The 24,574-nt window shown below is 55.2% G+C and overlaps 1 protein-coding gene across 2 annotated transcripts in view; it reads right to left on the reverse strand.

Annotated features, from left to right (window-relative positions):
• The window catches only part of CPNE5 (copine 5), an 85,829-nt gene that overhangs the window by 20,725 nt on the left and 40,530 nt on the right, over window positions 1-24,574 (reverse strand). The window contains exons 8-12 of one of the 2 annotated variants that reach the window (XM_069487916.1): window positions 23,114-23,164; window positions 22,827-22,890; window positions 13,369-13,472; window positions 9,726-9,830; window positions 1,742-1,783 (exon numbers count right to left, since the gene is read on the reverse strand). In XM_069487916.1, coding sequence (XP_069344017.1) covers window positions 1,742-1,783; window positions 9,726-9,830; window positions 13,369-13,472; window positions 22,827-22,890; window positions 23,114-23,164 — 366 coding nt within the window. The remainder of the gene's footprint in view (window positions 1-1,741; window positions 1,784-9,725; window positions 9,831-13,368; window positions 13,473-22,826; window positions 22,891-23,113; window positions 23,165-24,574) is intronic. The other variant, XM_069487917.1, reaches the window with a different exon arrangement.

The following is a 24,574-nucleotide window of genomic DNA, read 5'->3' on the forward strand; positions in this document are numbered from 1 at the left end:
CCAAGTAGCTGTGACTACAGGTGCACACCCCTATACCTGGCAAATTTTTTAAAAATTTCTTTGTAGAGATGGGGTCTCACTATGTTGCCCAGGCTGGTCTTGAACACCTGGCCTCAAATGATCCTCCCACCTTGGCCTCCCAAAGTGCTGGATTATAAGTGTGAGCCACTATACTCAGGATATAATTTACTTTAAACTACATTAGCATAAAACATAAAGTAAACATGGTAAAATTGAACAATTGTTAAATTCAAGTGATGGGCTTAAGGATGTTCATTAAACTCACCTCCAATAAACATTTTTTAACAAGACAATTAGCACTATGTGCAGTCAGGCAGCTGGGGGTGTTTTCTGCAGTGCCCACACTGTGTGTTTATGTTATGTGCAGCAAAAACGCGCACAAAGCAGAACTCCCATGGACCCCGTGGTTGGCCCCCTTTAGCCTTTGCTGTCCCTGCTAGAGGACAGTGGCTCATGTGCCGCCTGGGGCGTGCAGCTGGAAGGTGATGCCCCACCGTGAGTCCACACGTATTTCAATGCATTTTACAGCTCTCAGCCTTCTGACTATAAGTAACGTGATGGTGGGACCCAGTGGCACCTGGTGGCTGTCCCCAGCTGCCATGGAAGAGGAGAATATTCCAGAAGTGTGGGAATGCCAGAGGAATATGAGGCAAATCATGGTGAAAGCATGGAGCTGACTGGTTGTGAGGTCACTGAAGAGGTGATGCTGGCCCTGGGTTTCTCAGGGGAGGGCAGGTTCCTTGGAAGGGGGTTCGGGCCTCTCTTAGAGCTGCATGTAGACAGCGCTTTACATAAGACGAGACAGTATCCCCCCACCCACCGTCACAGACTTGGGAGGTACTGATGGAGATTAGGGGACTTTCAAGTCCCCTGCATCATTCCTTGGTAGTGCCACAGAATGCAGAGGTCCTAAAAGTCAGGAGGACATATTTGGATTTGGCTCAACAAACGAGTAGGAGCCAGAGAGGGTTCTGGACTAAAGCTTCAGGAAGCCTGCTCTTGTCCTTGTCCATGAATTCCCAGCAGCACTGGCTCCTTGGGGGCACTGAGTTCTACAGAAGGGGACAGCACTGGCCTCCCAAAGACCCGCCAGCCAGACACAGTCCCACGCAGGCACTGTCTCGAGCCCGAGTCCACTCACACACATCAAAGCCCACCCTTCCCACAGCCCGTCCCCCCAGCCCCGGCTCTCTGTGAACAGCTCCTCTGGTGAGCCAAGGGCTACATATGGTCTGTCAGCCTCCCCACTAGATTCTGGGGAGCCTCTGAGGGCTGAGCTCATCTTTTGCACCTCAGTCGCCCCACAATGCTTAGTCCAAGGCCTCACACAGAGAACGTGTCCACGCATGCTCTGGGGGGCACTAGTATGTGAGCCCTAGAACATTCATACTTCAGAAAATCCTAAATTCTACCAAACACGGTGAGATTGCAGGCACTAGCCGGCCACTGGGCAGCTATTTGGGGGAAAGGAGGCCTCGTTTGCCTCTCACACGACATCCTGCAGGACAGAGGTCCCCGCTGCCTCAGTGGCGCTGGGTGGGGATGAGCCACCGTGGCGGCAGACCCCTCCCACAGGACAACCCAGGCTCCCCCACCCCCAGAGCTGCCACGGGTGGGGGCCTGGGCACAGCTCTCTCCACGTGAGGGCAGGGCTCGACCCCTCCCCAGTGGCTGCCCCATGGTCGCCCACCTTCTCACCTCGTGCCCTCCTGCTGCTTACCTGCCGTCTCGGTCCCAGTCGTACACCTCCACCTTGATGGTCCTGTAAGACAAAGGGCCCTGGTGGGAGGGGCCTGACCCAGCGCCCACACAGCCTAGGGATGGAGCCCTCCGCCTGCTCCTGGACCAGAAGGGGAAGCAAGGACACCCTCCAGGCTCCAGGGCCCTGGGTGGGGAGGTAGCAGCCCGAGAGACAAAGGAACTATCTTTAGCAAAGGTCTTAGGAACAGAGGCAGCCCAGAGCTATGTAGGGACTTCTTGGAATTTTGAGGAGGATGTGGAAAAAAATAGCCTCAGACTTCAGTTCACCCCACCTTCTTGGCCACCCGAGATGGGGCACAGCCCCAGCATGAGGCCATACTGTGGACCTCCCAGGGAGGAGTGCCGAGGGTGGGAGTGCGCTGCTCCCTGGATCTCAGGCCTAAGCAGGGTGAGCTCTTCTTGGGAGGGGCAACGAGACTGTGCGAGGGGACCGGGGTCTGAGGGGCTGGAGTGTGGGAGCCAGCCCTGCACGTCAGGCACGGGCCCAGGAGCCCTGACTCGGGGACAGGGACGGCCTGCTGAGGTTTTCCATCCCCACGACTGGCTCCTGAGTGAGGGTGTAATTATCTTCACATTTTAGCCTGGCTGCTTTAATTAGTTTGTTTTGACTCCTATGCATGGGGCTGGGCTTTGAGAGCTCATTTTATTTTTAGCCATGTTCCCATGGTAACAGGCTAGCGGACCAGAGCTGGGAGGAGGGAGGTGGAGGGTTGCGGTTAACCCTTGGTGCCAGCTGCTCGGTCCTCGGGGGAGGCCCAGGGACAGGGGAGCTGCCAGGGTCCCACAGCGAGGTCAGGGGCTGGAGAGGCGGGAGAAGTCTGGGGAGCCGGGGTCTCAGCCTCCAGCTCTACATGGGGTGCACAGAGGCAGGCGCCTGGGCCTGTCTCCTGTTAACATCCATCTCGCCCATGGCCATGGCCCATCTGGGCTCTGCAAGGAGGGGGCCTTCGGGTTCTGTGGCCCCCAGAAGGAGGCGCTGTCTCCCTTCAGATGAGCCTCCTGGGGACAGGACGGGCAGGGGACAGATTTGCCCACAGCAGGGCAGAAACTGTTCTGGAATGAAGGAATGCCCGGCTGGTCATGCACAGACTGATTTTTGTCAGCTAGGACTCCTGGAAACGGGGCAGGCATAGAAGCCCACCGTTAAAAGGAATCCTTTAAAAGTCTTGCGAAGAACAAAAAACTATGTCTCTTTGACGTGAGTTATTGTGGAAAGAAAAAAAATCTAAGCCCCCTAAGGGGGACTGGTAAGCTGGAAAGAGGGAACGAGGCTGGACGTGGAGCTGGACGGCCCTTGGCTCAGACGCGGGGCCCTCGCTGTGGGACCTGGGGATGTCACTTTACCTCCCTGAGCCACGAAGCACCATTTTAACATAGGGATAATAATGGCTTTGCAGAGTGGCTGCAAAGACACGTCAGCAAGACCTGCCTGCCACACGGGAGGGTGTCTCCAAAAACGCCTCCTTCTCGTCATCATTTGGCTGCACTCGGTACTTTTCCATATGAAACTTACTTAAATCAGGGGACACTTGAGCCTAGGTACCTGGGCTCAGCAACTCCCAGTTCCTGGAATGACAAGGCTGGAGGTGACCGCAGTGGCATCTAAGCCTGATTGGGTGGCAGAATCACCAGGGGGTTTTCAGAAACATTCCCAGGCCCAGCACTGGGGCAGGGCCCAGGAATCTGTTTTCAAGGATTCCCTCGTGACTGTGCTGTCTGTTCTAGAGTGATGCCCTCTATCCCCGCCCCTCGACTTTCCGCTGGGGAAACTGAGCCCTAAAGGCCTTTGGTGACTTGCCCAGAGTCACACAGCTGGAGGGCCCAGTCCCTGACTACTAGCCCAGGGCTCTGGCCACCATCCCTCAAAGCTGAAGTCTCTCCGTCCCTGCTTGGCAGCTTCCAGTCCTTCCCCTGAGCCCTCCAGCCCTGCAGGGGACCTTCAGAGACCACAGCAAGGGGTACCTCTCCTCCGACCACCACATCAGCCCCTCAGATGACTAGATCGTTGACCACCTCATGCTTAGAGGCCGTAGGAGGACCCAAGTCATGACGACAGCTCTGGATAGTCACAAAATCACTGGGGGGATTTTTTTTAAATCCCACAGCCAGAGGGCCTGATTTAACTGGCCTGGAGAGGACTCGGGCACGGGGAGCTTGAAAAGTTCTGGGGGCTGATTCTAACGTATAGCCTGAGCCACTGACTAGACTAGAGCACTAGTTTTCAAACTTGGTTGCATTTTGGAACCCCCTGGGGAGCTTTAGAAATACTGATGTTGATGCCTCACCCCAGAGATTCAGAATCAACTGGTCCGGGGTGTGGCCTGGGCACAGGGATTGTTAAAAGCCTCCCAGGGGATCTGAACTTGCAGCCGAGGAGACCACGGAGTGTGAGATTGCTGTGCACACTCCCCTGGGCTCATTCAAGACCCCAGGGACGGCTGCAACCTACAGCCCTAGCGGAGAAGGAGGTGACAGAAGTGGCACCCAGGAAAGGGTGAGGCAGTGGGGAGAAGCCAGGCATAGCTTTGACTCCTCCATTTACAGTTCTGCTGCCGTCAGCCCCGGCTGGGCGGCCCAGGTCACCACTTGGGCCTGTAGGCCTTGGCTCCCAAGCCCTTAGCACAGGCCCAACAAAGGCTGTGTCACGCTGACTGTGACTTCTGGGGACAGCCCCTAAGAGAATGGGCTCCTGGGTGTGGGACAATGAAATAGGCCTCCGCAGCCCACAAGATAAACATCTTATATGGCATAAAAAAGGCTCAGAACATGGGGCCCTAATCTGGGAGACAGCGAGGTAGACAGGGAAGACCCAGGCCCCGGGTGAGCAGCCGGGCTGGCAGGCCCAGCTCTCCCAGGCTCTCGGTGCGTGGCCCTGGGCAACGTGCTCAGCACTCAGAGACGCTACTTCTCTCTAGAACAGGATGATCACACCCACTCTGGGGTTACTGTGGAAGTAAACTATGTCACTCCTCATTCACATGGTCAGTATTTGACAAGTGCTGTTCTGTTCTGTCCAAAACACGCAACTCTGGGAAAGCTGGTATTGAAGGCGAAAAAAATAAAAAAAATAAACACTCAACTCCGTTTCCCAAGCTCCTGTCTCCCAAGCACTTCCCATGCACCATGAAAACAGCAGCTCCGTGAGGCCAGGGATTTCTGTTTGTTTAGTTTACTGCTGTATCTTCTAGAACAATGCCTAGCAATATTAGGTGCTGCATAAATATTTGCTGGCTCACGGAGGTCTCCTAACAACCTTGCGAAACGGGCTACACAGTAACAATATCCTGGTTCCACGAAATCACAACAGGAGGCCCAGAGTATGTGGTTTTCCCTGAATCACACAGCGGTTTGGTGGTTCAGTGGCGACGCCAGTAGCCAGTGTCCTGGGCCTCTGGACGCCCAGGGCCGGAATGACAGAGTCAGGTGTGTGTGAGCCTCCGCAGGCGAGCAGGGGTGAGGGACGCGGGCTGCCCTCCCTGCACACCATCCAGCGCTATCTATAGCCTCTCTGAGCCGGAGCTGCCAGGTCTGCCTCCTAATGAGCCGCTCCGGACGTTTCCCTGCTGCTCACAAGCCCTGAGGGCAGCAGGCCCCGAGGGCTTTGCCCTAAACTGACTGAGTCAGTCCAACACTCTGAGAGGCTTCAGGGAGGAAGAGGACTGTCAGGGCCTCTCCTGGGGCAGGGAATGGGCCTGGCGTTATGGGTGCAGGGGCCAAAATCCCAGCCCCTCCCTTGCACTGTGCGCCCTCAGGCTATACTGCAGCGACTCTACCTCCTCAGTCTCAACTTCTGCAAGTGCAAACCTGGAATGCGACACCCTCCTCGGGGTCATACGTGTGGAAGGGCCTGGCCCTCCTGGTGCTCCGCGTGTGGCAGGGTGCAGAGGAGAGGCGGATCGTGCATCCAGCGTGCCAGACAGAGGCGAGAAGCTGCGGTGAATCCTCTCCCCTCTCTAGGTGAGGACTCTGTACCTTCAACACCCTCCTAAAATCTACTCCTTCAACACTGAGCTGTGAGTGAGCGGCAGGAGCCCGACCCAGACAACTTTGGTGTAACAGGGACACGACGTCCCAGAAGAGAGTGGGCCGAATTCTGGGAAGGCAGTGGAAGGGCCTCTCGTCATCATCCCGACTTCACCCCACTGGAGGGCTGGACTGGCTCTGACCCTGACGCCATTTCCTCCGACTCCAGCTCTGTCGGCTGGGTCACTCGGGCTTGGCCTTGTGTGGACTGGAGACACAGCAAAGGCAGGGGGACCCCAGACCGGAAGGCCAGCCCCGGGGCAACTTCTGCAGAAGGGAAATGTACCTTCTCCTTTCTGGAGAGCAAGTTATGTAATCTCTGCTTCTCCATTTCCCCATCTGTAAAATGGGCACAGCACTAGTAACCCCCCCACCCAAGGTTATTGTGAAATTTAAGTTCACAGAGTCAGATAATGCATTTCAACTGATGAGGACACAGCTTGGTCCATGTCCTAAATACTCAATAATTTTAATAAGAGTGACTGGTTTCTACACCCATCACTCCAACAAAACTGCCCTTTCTCAGTAGGTCCCTGGTTCTCACCTTCCTGGACCTTTCTCACGACAGGAGTCGATACTTCTGTCTGACTTCTCCTCTCTTGGGGCCCCTCCTCTCTCTCTCCCACCATCTCATCTTCCCTCTTGCCCCCGACCTCTGCCTGCCCCTCCTGGGGACTCCCGGACCTCCGTCCTCCTCTTGCTCCGGCTGTGCCTGGCCCACGGCCGCCCGCTCTCGGCGTGGCTAAAACCACGTTCACCTCTTCTTCCCCGACCCTCCCAACAGCAGCAGTCCATTTGCAAACAACAAACATAATTGTTATAATTTAAGAAGGGTAATTTTTTAAAAATGGACTGCACACAGTCTGTGAAAGAAAACTACATAACACAAATCCGTGAGTAAGACTCTGGCTCCTGGTCACATCTCCATCTCTGTGGGTGGTACCACCTCCTCAGCCCCCCAAGCCCCGAACCACTATCTCTTTGTCTCTTTCACTCCTGTATCTAGGCAGCTATCAAGGTCTTGGGGTCTTTCTTCCCGCAGTTCCCCTCTCCCCTGCTCCCTGAATCACTGGGGCTTAAAGCCAGAAGGACTTTTAGGGCTTTCAGAACTAAAACCAACTCCAAGAGGCCTCCGCACCTCCAACCCCAAAGCAGACTCGCCCCAACCCCCGAGCAAGGTGCTCCCCAAATGCACCCCAGCCACGGCCCTGCCATGCTACGTCTAGGCTATTTGGCAACAGGACAAAGGGGTTAGGAACATAGAGTCTCGAGCCGGCCTGCCCGGGTCCAAATCCTGGTTCTACCATCAGCTGGCGGTAAGACATTGGGCAAGTTATCTCCTCTCTCTGGGCCTCAGTTTCCTTGCCTGTACTATGTGGATGGCGTTAGTACCTCCTTCCAAAGAGCTGAGGGTTGGGAGGATTAAATTAGTTCCTGTACATAAAGCACTTAGAGCAGGGCCACGTGCTGTTATTAAGACCCATCTGTCTCCCCGCTGGCCCGGGTGAAACCTAGGAGGGAGGGCCTGAGCTCAACACGCCCCCACGGCACCCAGCCCGGCGCCCCGTGCCTGGGTTAGAAGACGGGGCTGCTGGATTGCACCGGGTTCTGCGAGGCTCCCAGACATGCCTGGGAAGGAGAGGGGCAGTGGCCTCATTTTCCTGCACCGGGCCCTCCCCCTCCTGCCCTGGAGGCCTGCCGAGTGGCTGTGGGGTGTGTGGGCTATATGGGGGCTGGGGGCGGGGGGTGCAGGCCTGCTCGCTCTCCGAGCCAGCACGACACACCTGGCCCCCTCCATTAGCACCACTGTCAGTCATGTCACAGTCTGTCTGCTCCCGGCCCTGGAGGAGCCCCGAGCTGCCAGCATCCTGGAGGGAGAGGACGCTGGGCTCTGCCTCAGAGAGGAGCCTGCTGGGCATTCCCTGCCCACCTGCCCATCCCCCCACATACCTGCCTCCTCTGGTGCCCCAGTGGGGGGGCCAGGCCTCTGAGCCCCACTGTCCCCGTTCACTGTCCCTGACAACACTAGGTTCTGAGGACCTGGGAGCCTCTCCAGAGATGCGGTGTTGTTGGGGGTCAGCTGGGCCCATCCCAGGGCAGTGGCTCCAGGGATCCCCAATTCCTTCCACCCCGTGAAACTTTAACTGCCATGCTCTGCCATTCCCTCCCTTCGTTTCCTCTCACTTCCTCTCCCTCACTCCATCCCAAGCCTCCCTCCCAGGCCCTGCCCCCAGGAGCCCCTCCCCTAGACACTAGTGCTCCAACCGACTGTCCTCCTGCCCCTCACCCACTCCAGACGCCCCAGGACCAGCTGGACCTGTAACAGGGGCTGGTTTGACTGGAATGCCCATTTTTGTCCCCAGCCTTGTTCTGCACGTTATTTAGCTAAGATACATGTGCACATCTGAGCTCCCTGTGGTCAGGCTACAAGCTCCCTGAAGACGGAGGCGCACCATGCTCCCCTGCATGCCGCACAGCCAGTGGCACAGTGCTGGGCACAGGGCAGGTGCCCAGTGACCGCCGTGGAGCAGATCGTAGCTTCTCCGTCCCAGCCAAGAGGCAGGAAAAGCGGCCACCTCACGTCTCGGACTGGCAGTCTGAGGGTTTCCCTGGAGGGAAACAGGGGTGACTGGAGGCCGCCCATCTACTCATCTCCCCCTGTAGCCTGTCACTGGGAGCAGGCTCCCGGGGTGCCCCGGGGTGTCTGTTCTGACACCCCAGTGCTCCTAGCGGAGCGGCCAGCACAGGCCCAGCTTCCTCAGGGCTGCCCACGGCCCTGCCCCTGAGCCCCCTGCCAGCTCACCCAGCAGAGCTGCAGCAGTTGCCAGGGAGCCGGATGGGTTCCCGTGACTTCACACAGACCAACACGGCTGCGCAGCTCCCGTCTCACACGGCCCCCGTCTCTCCCAGCACGTACACAGTGTGTAATTACATGTTTCTCTGTGTGATTATTGGATTAATGTCCGCCTCCCCTACTGGCACGTAAACGCCACAAGGTTGGGCGAAGGGTGCAGATCGCGAGTTTGTTCCCTGCTGACTTCCCAGCCTCTAGCGCAGTGCCTGGCACACAACGGGGTTCAACGAACGTCTGTGAACAAGACGCGGAGTTTGGTGTTTCCTGCGTACTAGAGCCTCCTCGCGTAGGCTGTGTCACGTGAGCACCAAAGCAGCCCTATGAGGCAGGCAGGTGCTTTAGTACCCGTTTGACAGGTAAGGAAACCAAGGGTCAGACAAGTCAAAGCTCGCCCAGGGTGACAGTGCTTTTTAGTTACAAAGCCAGGATTAGAAACCAGGTATCTGGTATCTATGCTCAACAATCTACACGCTAATGACGACGATGACGATGATGATAGCTCACACGTAGTAAGAGTAGGCTCTTTGCACCCGCCCTCCACCTCATGGACGGCAACTCGGCTGGTGGGAATATCCCTGGGATCCCGGGTCCCCAGAGGCCACTGGCCGGGAGTTGGGCTGGTGGGGATTGGCTGCCTCTGCTGCCTCAGCCCCCCGCCCCCGCCCCCACCAGCTGCCATCTGCCCCTGCACCGGGGACAACGGAAAGACAAGCTGCTGCGCTCCACGCCCGGGCACCCCGACACCCATCTGGTTTCCCTGGAATCCCAGGTACGCCCACCCCCTCAGCCTTGGGAGTTTCCCACCACTGGGGATGCCAGGGAGGGAAGAGGGGGGCAGGGTGGGGAGGGCCGTGCGGCTGAGAAGAGGCAGACGCTGCCCCACGCGGTGGGGGAGGAGGGGACGCTCGCCAGGGCCCCCCCTGCGCGGGGCACCCCCTGCACAACTCCAGGAGGCCCCGCTGGCGCGGATGGCGCCGACCGCGTCCATGTGGACAGGGCCTCCCCCACCCTGCATGGGGAGGGCACGGGTGCGGGAGGCAAACACAGGGACGTCCTCCCATCTCACCGATCATAGTCCCCGTTGCAGAGGGCCCGCACGGGGATGGAGAAGGTCTGCCAGACGGGGTTCAGGGTGTTCTTCACCACCTCGGTCTTGTGGCAGATGGTGAACCTGGCGAAGAGACGAGAGGGAAAGGCTGTCAATTGCGAGCCCGAGGCAGGCGGAACCCGGGTCACAGAGGAGGCAGCTGGGTGACATCCCCGCTCACCGGACGGTAACAACTATGGCTTCCACAGGGGACAAGCTGCCCGTCGCTAGCAGCAGCCAGGCTGGAGTAGACAGCCATTCGCTGGCGATGCTGCAGAAAGGGCTCCGGGACCAGGGGGACACCTGCACAGCAGGGACAGGTCCTGGGGTAAGTGTCGGGAGACCTGGATTCTAGCCCCTGCCCTGGGGCCAGCTCTGTGTGTGACCCTGAGCAAGCTGTTCCCCTCTCAGCCTCCACTTCCTCACCTGTGAACCCCGGGAGTCAGCCTCTACCACGGATTCTTCGTCTGAGACCGTGGAAGGATGTGTGGATGCACTTTAGGGGGCTGTGAACCCCTGAAACTGTAGGTGAAATTGGGTGCATGAGTTGTGTGTGCCTCGGTTCCCCGAGCCTAGAGCATTCTCTCCCCCGTGTCCAGGGCTTTGCGGTTCACCCCCTCACGACCTTCAGATCAAATGTCCTCTCCATGAAACCTCCCCTGACTATCGTATCTGAAATGCACAACCCGCTGGTCCCCTGACTCTCATGTCTCCTAGTCTCCGTCCATACTTTTTTTTCCATTTGTCACCATTTGACATTTTGACAGTCTATGTTTCTCCTTATTTATTCTGCTTATGATCAGTCGCTAAAATTAAGTTCCGTAAGAGCAAGGATTTTGTCCATCACTGGCAGGTCCCTAGAGCCTAGAGCAGCGCCTGGGACTTAGCAGGTATTCAGTGATTTTGTTTAAATGAACCAATGAATAAATGTGTCCCTCAGGGAGTTCCCACAGCTTTCACTGGCATTTCGATCCAGTGAAATTAAAGCCCCTGGCTTAGATGATCTCAAAGACCCTCTCAGCTTTTCCAGCCTGAGTCCGTGAGCCTGCTTTGCAAACGAAGAGTACAGCATTGGCTTGTCCCAGCCGGGCCCGCATCCAGCGTCCCTGCCCACTCCCGATGCCAGGCCTGGGCAGCCCCATCCTGGAAGCCAGGCCTGCCACACGGATGGGCAGCCGGGAGCAGGGCTGGGCTGGGGGCCGGGGCCTCGGTCTGCGATTTCCCCGCATCCGCCCAGTACAGCCTGGCTTGGAAAGGTCACCGCGTGAGTGCCTGGGCCCCGCCCATGCCCACACAGCCGGTGCCATTTCTTCTCTGGCAATTTGCAAGTCAAAATGTCATTCCTGTCATCATGGCTCAGCGTTTCTCTTCTCTGCTCCTTCCCGCCCACCCACTGGAGTGTGGAGATGCACGTGGGAGACCTCCCCACACACCCCAGAGCTGGTGGCGAGGACAGGAACAGGGACGGGGCAGGAAGAGGAGGCTGGGGCGGCTGGCCGGAGGAGGGATACGAGGAGCAGGGCCGGGTGGTGGAGGGAGGGAGGATGGTACAGCACAGGAGCTGTGCTGGGCGCCCCAGCTCTCGAACCCCTGACTTCTCCCTCTCTGTCCTCGCCCTTGACAGCCAAGCTTCCGGACCAGGTCTTCTAGGCTGATAGGCGCAGCTCCAGGAGCACGGTGGACGCTCCCTTTCCTTGTCCCTCCTTGCGTGGCTGGTGTGACAGTTCACTCTCCTGGTTCCCTCACTGACCTTCTTCCTGTCCTCCTCCTAAGCCTTCCATTCTTCTCTCTCGGATTGTCGGTGACCACCCTGTTCTCGCTGGTTCAACCTGTGCCCCTTGGCAGGTGCCTGCACACCAGCCCAGCTCTTGGGGGGGGGAGCTACGGATCAGTTTCTCCAGTGCCCGTGGGGACCCCCTGGAGAGCTCCAGCCCATGCGTCAAGTGGAACTTGCCCCCCAACAAACTCCCATCGCCTGCCCGGCTGACCAGCTCTTTTGCCAACACTCTGGGTTCCCTTGGCTCCGCTGCAAGGGAAGGGACTAGGACTCCCATCCCCACCCAAGTCCTGCCCGGTGAGGTCCTCACGCTGTCCTTGTGTCCCCGTCCCCCTCCCCGTTTCCTGTCCCTGCATCTCCACAGCACAGCTCACGGCACCTCCCACCTGTTCACCGTGTCAGTCACGAGGCTCTCCCTCTCCCGGCCCGTTCCCATCCATCCTACACACCACTCTGCCAGAATAATCTTCGGCAAACACCCGTCGCAACGCACCCCTCTGGCTCCCAAATCCTCTCCTCCTCCCGGCCAGTCGGACGCGCCCCAGGCCCTGGCCCTGCCGCTCTGGAGGGGGCCTGTGTGGACGCGAGAACACACTGGGGCCTTTTCCTCCCCCACATCAAATCAAGTCAGAGTCAACAAGAATTATTTAAAGAAATCCTGCTGGGAGTCCTTTGGTGAGACAAAGAATCCTTTTGTCATGCAAATGATTCCACCTAATTTCCCTTGTTTTGTACGTTCAGGTTTAAAAAATCAGTTTTTCTTTGAACTGAAACACACCCCCTCCCTGCCTCTCCCCTGCCCCCTCAACACACACACACACACACACACACACGCGCACACACACACAATTTCACAATCAGGAGGATCTGGTGAAGCCCTTGCCCTCTGGGCACACTGGCTTCGCACACATTCTCTAGCCTGTCATTCTTCCTGTGCCCCCACCCCCACCCCACGGACCCATTTTCTTCGTCTCTGTCAAAATCCGCTTCCAAGTCCCCTTCTGGGCAGCGTTTCTCTGATTAACCCCCCTGCCCCGCGCTTCCTCCTCCTGCAGAATCCCAGCCTCTAAGTGGCCACCGCCCCCCACAACTGCGATGCTCAAGGAGCCGCGGGGATCACTTAATCCGACTGCTTCATTTGGTGGATGAGAAAACAGGCCCAGAGAGGGGGCACGACTTGCCCCGGGTCACACAGCAGTTGGTAGGGAGGACCCAGGTCCCCAGGCCTTCCCTCCAAATCTCTCTGTATATATTGCTGACCTACATTTGCCAATGTGTTGTGTACGTTTCCGTCACGCGGGTGATTCTGGATTAGGGGGAAGAGAGGAGGACACAGGGGCTTCAGAGGCTGCAGTTGTGAATGAAGCCTATGGCAGCATGGAGGGCAGGCGGGGGAAGGGTCCAGACTGGCCATGCGAAGTATGCAGTAGTCGGGGACATGGCGGTGTTCAGAGGGCTGTGGACAGAGGGGACTGGGCTGGGCGACAGGGGCTGATTTGTGAAGAATGAAGGGCCCCGTGGGGGATGGGCCCCTCAGTCCCGCCCTGGCCTTGTTTTTGCCCACTGCCCCCACCCTTGACATACCCAGCACCCACCACTCGGTACCGTTGCTGAGACCCTCAGAATGACACTGCCAGCTTATGGGGCTGCCCCTACCCCCACTGGCCCCATCTAGGTGGCCAGGGCACTGCCCGAAAGCCCCGGACTGCAGCCCTAGGCCTTGCCCTCCCTGGAGCAGGAGATGGGCCCGAGCCACCCTGCCTGGCAGGTCACCACAACCCGTCCATCCCCGGCCCCAGATGGGGACAGGAAGGCGCAGTGCGCACGTGTTGCCAGAAAACTCACGTTCCGTCCTCGTTGCTTCTGTAGAACACCAAGAAGGGGTCGGATTTCCCAAAGAAATCTTTCTTGTCCAGCTTGTTGGCACAGAACTGCATGGTGGCGACATCCTGGTGGGAGGGAGGGAGAAGGGGGTGTGAGGCAGGACAAGGGTGGAAACAGCCCCAGGCCCTGGCAAACGCGGGGTTCCAGGCACCACCCTGGTCAGGAAGGGCAGTGCCCCACATTTGCCCAGCACTGACAAGTGCCAGGCCCTGGACTAACACTTTGGAGGGTCCCATTTCATCCTCAAACAGCCCACCCAGCAGGTCTAGCGGACGTGTGGGGGAAGCAGGTAGATCCGGAGTTGTCCCAGTTTAAATCCTGGCTCTGCCACTTTCTAGTTGTGTGACTTCGGGCAAGCAGGGAACCTCTCGGAGCCTCAGTTTCCCCTCTGTAATACGGCGCTGACTATATTAATAGTATGCTGCTCTTAGGGTTGTCATGAGACTAAATGAGATCAAGGGTGTGATGCGCTCAGCAGGGTACAGGCATGTAGCAACTGACAAGCACGTAGCTTCCTCGTGAACATTAACACACATGATTTCACTACAGTTTTACTGAGTGGCTCAGAAAGCTGAGCTTGACCTGTTTCCCCAAAGCCCTGGTTCTGCCCGCATCGCCTCACTCCCGCTGGTGTCTGTGTGGCTCCCAGGGGAAGTCCCGGGCAAGCGCCACTTTCACAGCCACTAACGCACGACAGGCCCTCCCGATGCTTTAAGGTAGAGACGGGGCGGGGGGCTGTGGCCCATTTTACCGCTAAGAGGCCAGAGCCTCAGCGCAGGGAGAAGCTCCAAGTTCCCCAAGCAGTGCCTGGCTTCCGACTCCCCAGACCAGTTCCTGCCCGGCTGTCCACACACGCCCCCCTGAAGAGCTCAAAGAAGGTGTCTGGGCCCTAGTGACGATTGCTGGACCTCTCCCCTCACGTGGCTGGAGGCCCTCAGCTTGCTGGGCCAACAGGGCACTGGGCAGAGATGCCCGAGTCCTCTCCCCCCAGCCCAGAGTGGCCTCTGCAATTTGGAAGCTCTGTCCTACTCCTACCTCCATCACCTCACATGTCACTCAAGCTCTGAGCCTCAGTTTCCTCATCTGAAGGGACGTGCTGAATGGGATGACCACCGCAGTCCTTTTAATGCCAGACAGTTTAGGATTTGGTGTGGAAGTCACACAGAGAACCCTGGGGCAGGACAGCAGCTGGGGACGCTGCAGCCAGTCCTTGTCGGGGGCACTGGCACTCCTGGAAAACCAGGGTCATTCTAGCGTCCCCAGGACGTGGCTCAGGTGTAATCACAGTGACCTCTCACATATCTGGAGACCAACCGTGTGACACTGTCACCTGAATGAACACAGGTGAGCCACCCGTGACATGTTCAGCGTGCATCGGTTGACTATAAAATGCATACGCTTGAAAGAACCGAAACAGATGCCACAAAAATCCACGAGCAAAAGCTCTTATTTTTGCCTCCTAGAAAAACCCTTCAGAACCCTGAAAGATCAGGAAGGGAGTAGAAATACTAGAATAAGGCCGGGCGCGGTGGCTCACGCCTGTAATCCTAGCACTCTGGGAGGCCGAGGCGGGTGGATTGCTCAAGGTCAGGAGTTCGAGACCAGCCTGAGCGAGACCCCGTCTCTACTAAAAATAGAAAGACATTATATGGACACCTAAAAATCTATATAGAAAAAATTAGCCGGGCATAGTGGCGCATGCCTGTAGTCCCAGCTACTCGGGAGGCTGAGGCAGTAGGATCGCTTAAGCCCAGGAGTTTGAGGTTGCTGTGAGCTAAGCTGACGCCACGGCACTCACTCTAGCCTGGGCAACAAAGTGAGACTCTGTCTCAAAAAAAAAAAAAAAAAAAAAAAAAAAGAAAAAGAAAAAAGAAATACTAGAATAAAATAAATGCAAGAACCATCACGACTTCCAGGACTACACAGTGCTCTGCTGAGAGGGCTACTGTCCATGCAGCACGGCGCCTGGCAGAAAGAACAGAACACAGGAGCCCAGGACCACCTGGCTGGGATCCCAGCTCCGCCACCTGCCCGCCGAGCAGCTTAGGGGAGGCCACTTAGCCTCTCTGAGGCTTGGTAAAACGGGATAGTGGTGCCCCCTTGGGAGCCTGCTGGGAAGACCAAAGGAGATGACGTATGTTGAGTTCAGTTCCACGGTGCCTAACACAGAGCTGGAGCTAACACTTGCAGAGTGCCACCTACTCCCTGAGCCATATGAAACTGCCAATAATCAACTGTTGTTTGCCTACAAAAATGGCAATATATCAATAACATGATTCTACGTAATATGTGCTAGGCACTATTTTTATATCGATTAATTCACTTAATCCTATCAACAACCCTATGAGGTAGGGACTGCTATCATTCCTATTTTAAAGACGAGGACTGGGGCACAGAGAGGTTAACACCCTTGCTTGAAGCCACACAGCTAGTAAGAAGAGCTGGGACTGGAACAAGACAGTCTGGCTCCGAAGATTAATAACTGAGATTCCAAATCATGACCTCCAATCATCAAGATAAGTTTAATTTTGTTCTGTTTGCCTCAGTCTGAGAAGTCAGAGAAGTGTGAAATCCATTTCAGAAAGGCCTCTGTGCAAACTAGTTCAAATTAAATAAAAAGAAAAACAGACCGATTCTGAAATTCAGCTAACTGGAAAAATCCACCAGTGTGCAACACCTCACTCCCCACTGATGGCAGATAAGTGAGGTGTGGCTGGGGGCTGGGGGCTTATTTCGTGGCTCAGCCTGACCTCCCCCCTCCCCCCCCACATAACCTAGACCCAGGAACATTTGCCAAAAGCCCGCTGTGATCATCGGCATTGTTGTGCCATTGTAGAATCCATGGGGGACAAGACAGACCTTCAGAGAAATTTCTAGGCTGTCACCAAGGCAAGCCTCCTCCCTAATGGGTACCTGTGCCATAAGGAAGTCCTTGAGCCAAGGACTGAGTAACCGCCGGGGCCTGCACTTTGGAAGGTGGTCCTGAGCTACGCTGACAGTCCTAGGAACCAGGCTTCCACTGCTCCCCTCAAATGTGGGTCAGTGACAGGCCCAAACCCTTCATACATGCAGGAGCCCAAGAAGAGGCCAGGGAAAGTGCAACAAGATGGACGGGTCCCAGAGGACAGCAGAGCAGCAGATTCCGGCTGAGGGTCAGAGGTTCTGCTGTCTGATGGCCTCAGCCTGAGGGTGGGGCTCTCTGAGCACATGAAATGCTGTTCCCAAACCAGAAGCATCACTGGAATCAACTGCGGAGAAGATAAAGCAGCTCCTGCAATATATAATTTCCTGCAATTTCTGCCTTTCACCCTATCTTTTAAAAAAACATATTAAGTTCTAAAACAGCAGGATTGCCTCAATTTGCATCTCTCTGCATGCCAATGGGGCGGCTGGGAGACTACAGCAAACAGCCTTGCTCTCCAGGGGGGGTCTGGCCTGCTCTAGCACCTTAGCCCTCCCTGCCCCAGGAGAGGGTGATGGGGGTCAGAGGGCAGGCCCTGCGGTCCGCTGGTGGAGTGTAGGCTGGGGACAGGGCGGCAACACCCAGGAGGGGAGAACGCAAAGCCGCCTGGGTCTTGCTGACAGCCCCCAGAATCAGGACAAGAATGAGGTGAGTGCAAAATTTAAGGGGCATCCAAAATCTCAGTAATCAAAGAATATTTTTAATGTGATATTTTAGAAAATTGAAATCAATGCAAAAATCTATGATAAACAAAATATCAAAATTTTTAATAAAGACATTTTACAAATGAAGCAACTGAAGCACAGAGAAGGTAAGTCACTTGCCCAGGGTCACACAGCTAGTAAGCAATGGCATTTGGTCTGTTAAGCACTCACATACTGTGCCCTAAGAAACACTTTTAAACAGATGGTGAGACCATGGTGACACTTACTGTCTTCTCAAAATTTGATGGATTTTCCAAATTTCCTAGAATTAGTACATTGGTTTTTTTTTTTTGTTTTTTTTTTTTAGACAGTCTTGCTCTGTCACCCCTGGTAGAGTGCAGTGGCATCATCATAGCTCACAGCAACCTCAAACTCCTGGGCTCAGGCGATCCTCCAGCCTCAGCCTCCTAAGTAGCTGGGACTATGGTGCGCCATGATGCCCGGCTATTTTTGGTAGAGACAGGTCTCGCTCTTGCTCAGGCTGGTCTCGAACTCCTGAGCTCAAGTGATCCTCCCGCCTCGGCCTCCCAGAGTGCTAGGATTACGGGCGTTGAGCCGCCGCTCCCGGCCAGTACATCGTCTTTTTAAGTCAGAAAAAAAGAAGACATCAACTAAAAAGAAAAGAAATCATTAGCAACAACTCTGAAATTCAGCACTCCAGCAGGAGGACACACAACCTGGAGCTGGGGGTGACTCCGTGAGTAGGGACCTCTGGGAGAAGGAGGCCGGAGCCCAGGCTCCCTGGGATGAGACTGCAGAAGCAGGAGACCCGGGGACTCAGCAAAGACCCCACAGGCAAGCGTTTACTCAAACACAGATGGGCACAGAAGTTGGTCTGGGAGACTGGGCCTGTCTTTATGTACTAACTATAATAACCATGTTGAGGTCAAGCTGGCATTTCATTGTTGTCTTAATGACCAACTTCCCAAACAATCCAATCAGTGGTGCATCTGTTGATTTGGTCATTCAGAAGCTGAAAACCCCAGATTGACCATTTTCCTCCCACTCATTGAGCCTGTGTGTCTGGGATACTAACCAAAATCCATCAACTAAAGTTCAAAAAAAAAAAAACACTCCAGAACAATTTGGATATGAGGATGTTCACTGCAGTATTGTTTACACTGTTTCCTATAAAAGAATAGGCTTCAATAAATTATGGCCTATTCAGAATATGCAGTTATTGAATACATGTTTTCTAAAAATATCTAATGACATGTGACAATGCAGGCTGTAAAACTAGATCCCACATTATGCCAATTAAAAGAAAAAATTATACACATGTATAATCGGGAAAAAAGCCTTGGAGGAAACGCATCAAAATGTCAACAACAATGACTATCTCTGGGTGATTTTTCTATTCCATTTATATTTTTATAGAGTTTTTTGGCTCTCCCTGAAGCTTGTCTTTAGAACAACAAAAGTTTCAACTTTGTCAGGATTCAAGACTGCTAAGCTCCCCTGCAACAAGGTCCCACACAAGCTGGCCCCTACTTCCACCACCCCTAGCTATACCCTCATCATCCATCACTCTCCCCTACCCCAGGGACTTTGCACAGGCTGTTCTCGCTGCCTGGGCCAATCTTCCCCAGGTAGCTGCCTGGGCGCATTCTCTCACCTGTGTGTGTGTGTGTATGTATTTCATATATATATACACATCATATAGTATCCATGAATCTTCCTTCAGGATAATAAAAAGTGTGATAAAATGTTTGTTATAAAAAGAGGCAGTGGGTCTGCAGGGTTGAGGGCCACTGCTGTACTGGAATTGCTGGTTGGCATTTCCAACTCTCACACTAAATTAGAAACTCCGGGAGAACAGGGGCTGCGTCAAAGCGTATTTGTTGAACGGAAATGAATGAACACGTGAGCAGGCTGGTGAGACCCGCGGGGTGGGAAGGGCCCCAGGGACAGCTGCAGTGAGAAGCCCCTTCACCACCACCACTCGGACTGGGCTGCCCGGGTGTGTGGAGGGACCTGACCTGGAGGTCCTGAGGACGTGTCATCTTGAGCCAGGAAGTCCTGACCCCAAAGCAAGGCAGGTGTGGGGGCCCGGCAGGTCTAGGTGAAGCCAAGGTGCTGCCCATTATGCATCGGCAGCCACCCCTACCTCTGCCCGGAAGCCCAGCCCTCGCTGCCCAAAGCCAGCCTGCCTGCCAAAGGCCATTGAGCCCCGCAAGGACCGCAAGGTCCCTGACCGTGCCATGTACCTGAGGGCACGTGGCTCCATGGGCGAGGGAAAGACTCCCTGCGGATTAGGGTCCCAGCCTGGGCTAGAACGCCAGCAGTCTTAGGCAGGGCCACTTCGCTTCTCTGCGTCTGTAGAACAGGGTCACTCACACCTATCCAGCCCCAGCCCCGTGGCGAGAATCAAACAAGACCATAAACAAGAGGGCCTTGGTAAACTAGACTATGCAAACACTGGTTAGTATTAGACACAATAACAATAATTTTACTGCTGGGCTGAGTTAAACCTTTGGTGATTCAGAAGGCCCTTTGGGGAGCCTAATCTCATCATCGTCAACTTCAAGTACCATTCAGTAGTATCTGGGTCGAATTCTGATTGTGCCATTTAAATTCCAGACAAGCAAGGCTTTTCTATAACCTATCGAAGTGTGCGGGGACACTCCGGAGTCCACTCTAATCCTTTGCTGGTCCCCGCCCGCCCACGCCCCTGCTGCGGATAAAGGGAGGGTTTGTCTACTTCTGCAGAACGCATTCATCTGAGCAGAAAGCCCTGCTCTGGTGAAAAGCCAGCTCTCAGGCTCCACCCTCCTCCTTTGATCCTCCCACTGAATGCTGAGCTGGAAAGACAGAAGCAAAGCTGTTCAGATGTAATTATTTTAGTTCAGCCAGATGCTGGGAATTAGTCTCTTTTCCTTGCAAGTATTCTAGGGAAAGGCAGAACTCAGCCAAAGATGCCCAGAAGAAAAGGCGCTGACAATCTCAGGAGGAAGGGAGGGAGCCCCCACCCACCCGCATCCTCCCCAGCCCCTGACACACACCCCTGGCGCTGGAACAGCTTAAATCAAGGAAACTGCTGCCCCCCTGGGTGCAGGAGCGGGGAGGAGTAGGGAAGGCGAGGAAGAAGGAGGGGCCCAATAGGTATTAAAAGAAGACCATTTACCAAGCCCTGGAATGCTAGGCCGGCAGCAGCAGCCGGCATTGTCGGAGCTGCAGAATTTCCAAGGCACCTTCATTTCTTTTACCTTATTTAATTATAAACCAGGGAGGAAGTCACCCGCTGGGCTAGAAGCTTGGGGCGGAGGGGACTGAATTTAGGCTTCAAGGAATTCAGATTCAACCCTTCCTAGGCACCTGTTAAACACACTCACCTGCACCATCTCCCCTAGTCCTCCCAGCAACCTATCAGCTCCAATATCCAGGGGGAAACTGAGGCTCTGGGAGCGTAAACGGAAGCTTTGTTCTACCCGTCAACTGAGTTCTCCCCCGTGTGAACTGCAGCGGACTCAAGTGTGGGAGTTTCACCATTGCCCGCCGCTAAACATTCCGTCCCAGATCCTGACAGATCCTCAGCGAGCACCTGCTGTGCACCGAGCCCCCTGCTGGTGCGCACACCGGTGGCTTTATCCCCGGCGTCAAGTCCTCCAGACCCACTGCCGTGAACGGACAAGTGGCGCCACCAGGATGAGCAGCTGCGTATCAGTTTCTTTGGTCATCTCTATACCGCCTGGACCCTCAATTCTGTGTGTTATTCTCCCACTGCGAGCCCTCGGAGGCAGAGTTTGTGACACCACAGCCTGGTGGTTAAAGACCTTGGCTCTAGAACCAACTGCCTGGGTTCAGATCTCCTCTACTCAGTGGCTATGTGACTTTGGGCAGGTCACTTAACCTCTCTGTGCTTCAGTTTCTTCACATGACAAGGTGAGCAAATTAATGAGGACCGTAACACATCATGCTACGTATTGCGCTAACTTTTATAATGCATCGGATAAATGAGTCAATACACGTAAGCCACTTAGCACAGTGTGTGGCCCAGAATAATTGCTCCATTAATGTTGGCTAACACTGTCAGACCTCTATCCTAGCAGTTCTCCAAGTGTGGACCGGGAACGCTATGGGGTCCATAACTATTTTCATAATAATGCTCAGAGTTTTCTGGACGTTGCCTGACAGTGACATCATAGCAGATTGAAGCAGGTATGAGACTCGGTGGCGTCTTTTTTTTTTTTTTTTTTTTGAGACAGAGTCTCTCTCTGTTGACCGGGCTAGAGTGAGTGCCGTGGCGTCAGCCTAGCTCACAGCAACCTCAAACTCCTGGGCTCAAGCGATCCTCCTGCCTCAGCCTCCCGAGTAGCTGGGACTACAGGCATGCGCCACCACACCCAGCTAATTTTTTCTATATATATTTTTAGTTGGCCAGATAATTTCTTTCTATTTTTTTTTTTTTTTTTAGTAGAGACGGGGTCTCGCTCTTGCTCAGGCTGGTCTCAAACTCCTGAGCTCAAACGATCCGCCCGCCTCGGCCTCCCACAGTGCTAGGATTACAGGTGTGAGCCACTGCCCGGCCTTCAGTGTCTTCTATTAAGCAGACTTTAAAGAGATTTGCAAAAGTGTAAAGCAAGGCCACCCTTCTCACTAAATGATTTTTGGGAGTTATAGTCATTTTTCAAAAAATATGTTATTTATGGTAACCCATAATGGGTTCAACTATTGTTATTTTTAAATGAATTAATATATAAATTTTAAAAACTTTCTGTTTAAATTTCTAACATGGTAAATATTGACAGACAGCTGATGTGGTGGTAGCACCGACTTCCCAGGAGGTCAGAGAATCTCACTTCTCCTCCTCATCCCCCCCAGCCCCGTAGGGCGCTGTCTGGGCACGAGCTCTAGCCCTCTCTGCTTCTGTCCCAGCCTCCTCCTCTTGTCCCCGGGCCCCCGCCCTTCCTACCTGTGGTTCCTAATCAACCTAAGAGGCACTCAAGCCTGGTGGTTTGGGGGATGAGCCTGGATTTTAGATCAGGTTGACCTGGATTAGAACCGTGATTCTGCTGCTTATTATCCTTTGAACAGGTGACTTTGCCTCTCTGAGCCTCAATTTCCTCATCTGTAAAATGGGAATAACATTTTAGTACCTGCCTCCTAGCATTATTGTGAGAAGCAATGATAACTTATGTAATATGTCCATTACCTGACTAACAGTAACTATCACCATTATATTTTATCCGTATTATTAGCCTTGAGGTCCTACGAGCCCCTTCTTGGTGTGCTCAGCTGCCCCGTCAGCTGTCCCCATCTCCTGCTTCCCCACAAGCCCACAGAAGCAGCGAAACCAAGGGCTGCCTGGGATTGCAGACTCTGACTTACACACACACACTCCCTCCCTCAACCCCACGCAGGGCATTGTCACCCTACTCCAGAGATAAAAGTGAAAAATGACAGCTAAATGTCAAGCGTCCAGGCTCCCTAAAAGGGCCCTCTGCTGCCAGCGTTGGTGCCAAGGCAGTCTTGGCTCAAGGACATGGGCGTGGTGGCTGTGATGGGGACTGGAGGGAGCCCAGGCTCTGGCTCTGCTCTGCCACTGACTGTGGGCCAGTTCCTTCCCCTCTCTGGGCCTCAGTCTGCCCAGCTGTAAAAAGGGAAGACACCTTCCAGCTCCAATGTTGTAGAATTCTCTGACAGTCGGGTCAGAATCAGGAGCCCTGGGTACCCTCTGTTCCCTCCGGGGACACACAGGATCCTGGGCCAGCCCACCCTCGCCAGGTCCTGTCCTGGAGTCCCTCTGCACTCACCCTACAGTTGCTGAGCTCCTCAGCGGACAGGATGATGGTGCCACATTTCTTCCCTGGGACACCACTGGGAGAGGAGAAGATGAAAGAATGGAAAGCCAGACAAAGACAGAGACACAAACCTCAACGGTGCCTGCATCAGCCCCTCCCTGTCCTCCCCCTTCCCTCCCCTCCAGCATAGCTGTCCCCTAGTGCTCTGCTTCCTGGGGCCAGGCCCCACCCCCTGCTCCCACCGGGAAGGGCAGCGTCTGCAGTGAAAGTCCTAGAACCGGAAAAGCATCCAGACTCACCCAGAGGCTTCCAGACCAGTGGTTCTCAAACTTTCCATCCAAAGACCACTTCTGTGGGCAAAAGACCTCGTGGGCTAGCCACCCCACCTTGCACCCAGCTGACCCCCAGAGTCCCGGAACATTCCAGCTCTGAGCCAGCCTGATTCATCATGGGAGGGAGAGCAGCAAGAAGGGGGAAGGCAGGAGGGCTGGCAGACCCTTGGTGGCAGCTTGCCTGGGCTCTCTCCCATGGCCACCTCCCCTTGAACTCCTTGGCTGGGGTCTCCCTGGGGGAGGAGAGAGCCTAGCCAACCATGCGGCTCCTCGGGGAGGTACAACCAGGGCAAGGCCTAGGAAGTCAGTCCGCCCCAGAAAATACCCGCAGAAGGGCAGGATCCCAGGGTGGGGCTCCACCCAGGTGACCTGCGCCACCTCTTCCCCCGGTCAGATGGGAACCCCTCCCCCAGGCACTAGCCTACTCTGATGTTTAGGACTAAGCTAGGGGGGGACCAGTGTAGCCAGGGGCCACTGGGAGGGGGAGGAAAATGTCAGGTTGTCCAGCAGATATATGACTGTGGGCTCATTACTGCACCTCTCTGAGCCTCAGTTTCCTCACCTATAAAAGGAGTGTGAGTGTAGCATCATTTTACTAACTAACATGCATACACGGTGCCTGGCACAGGGAAGGCCTTCAATGAGCATCGTTTCCCTCCCTGCACCCTTTGCTGCAAAATCGTGCAAAGCTGGTACAATCCAGCTTGACAGCTGTCTGTGGAGCACACTTTGAGAACCACTGATGGAGCTCTTCCCAGAGCCAGCTCCGAGAGGGAGAGCTCTCAGACAGAGGCAGCAGGGGAGGGAGGGGGGCGGCCCTGGGCGGCTGCAGAGACAGCCCAGATCCCTCCAGATCAGGTGGGCAGAACAGGGGCCACATCTGGGGTGGCACTGTCTGCCAGCTTGTCCCTCCAGACTCGGGCCGCTGACTGAGTGCCCCAAGCCCTTCCCCACCCCCTGGTCTGGTCTGCTATGGTAGTAAAGACATGATTTGTTTGCCCGGGGAGCTAGAATCCACCTCCACCCTCTGCTTCTCCATCTGTTCCTTTCTTCGCCTCTGAGTCCTTCTTCTATTTCCGATCTCGCTTCCCTCCTCTCCAGCCCCAACCTGCTCCACCTGCTTGGCCTCCCCCCTCCCTCCCTGTCTCTGACTCCTGCCCGTCCACGTCCACCTGCTGCGTCTCTACCTTCCTGTGTCGGTGTCCACATTCTCCCCGTCCCCTGGAGGCCCCTTCCTTGTGTGCAGCTGGTCAGGTGGCCACTCCAGCTGTGCCACCCCTCCTCCTGGGAGCCCTCAGGGGAAGCCAGGGAGCTCTGTTTACCCCTCCGAAATGCCCTTCTGCCAGGCCCCTCAGGGCTGGTCCTCCAGCCAGATGCCCCCTGCCCTGCCCCCGAGCGGGCATGAGAAAGAAGCCAGGCCAGGGGCTC

Source organism: Eulemur rufifrons, chromosome 15 (assembly GCF_041146395.1).
Source record: "Eulemur rufifrons isolate Redbay chromosome 15, OSU_ERuf_1, whole genome shotgun sequence".
Classification (NCBI taxonomy): domain Eukaryota; kingdom Metazoa; phylum Chordata; class Mammalia; order Primates; family Lemuridae; genus Eulemur; species Eulemur rufifrons.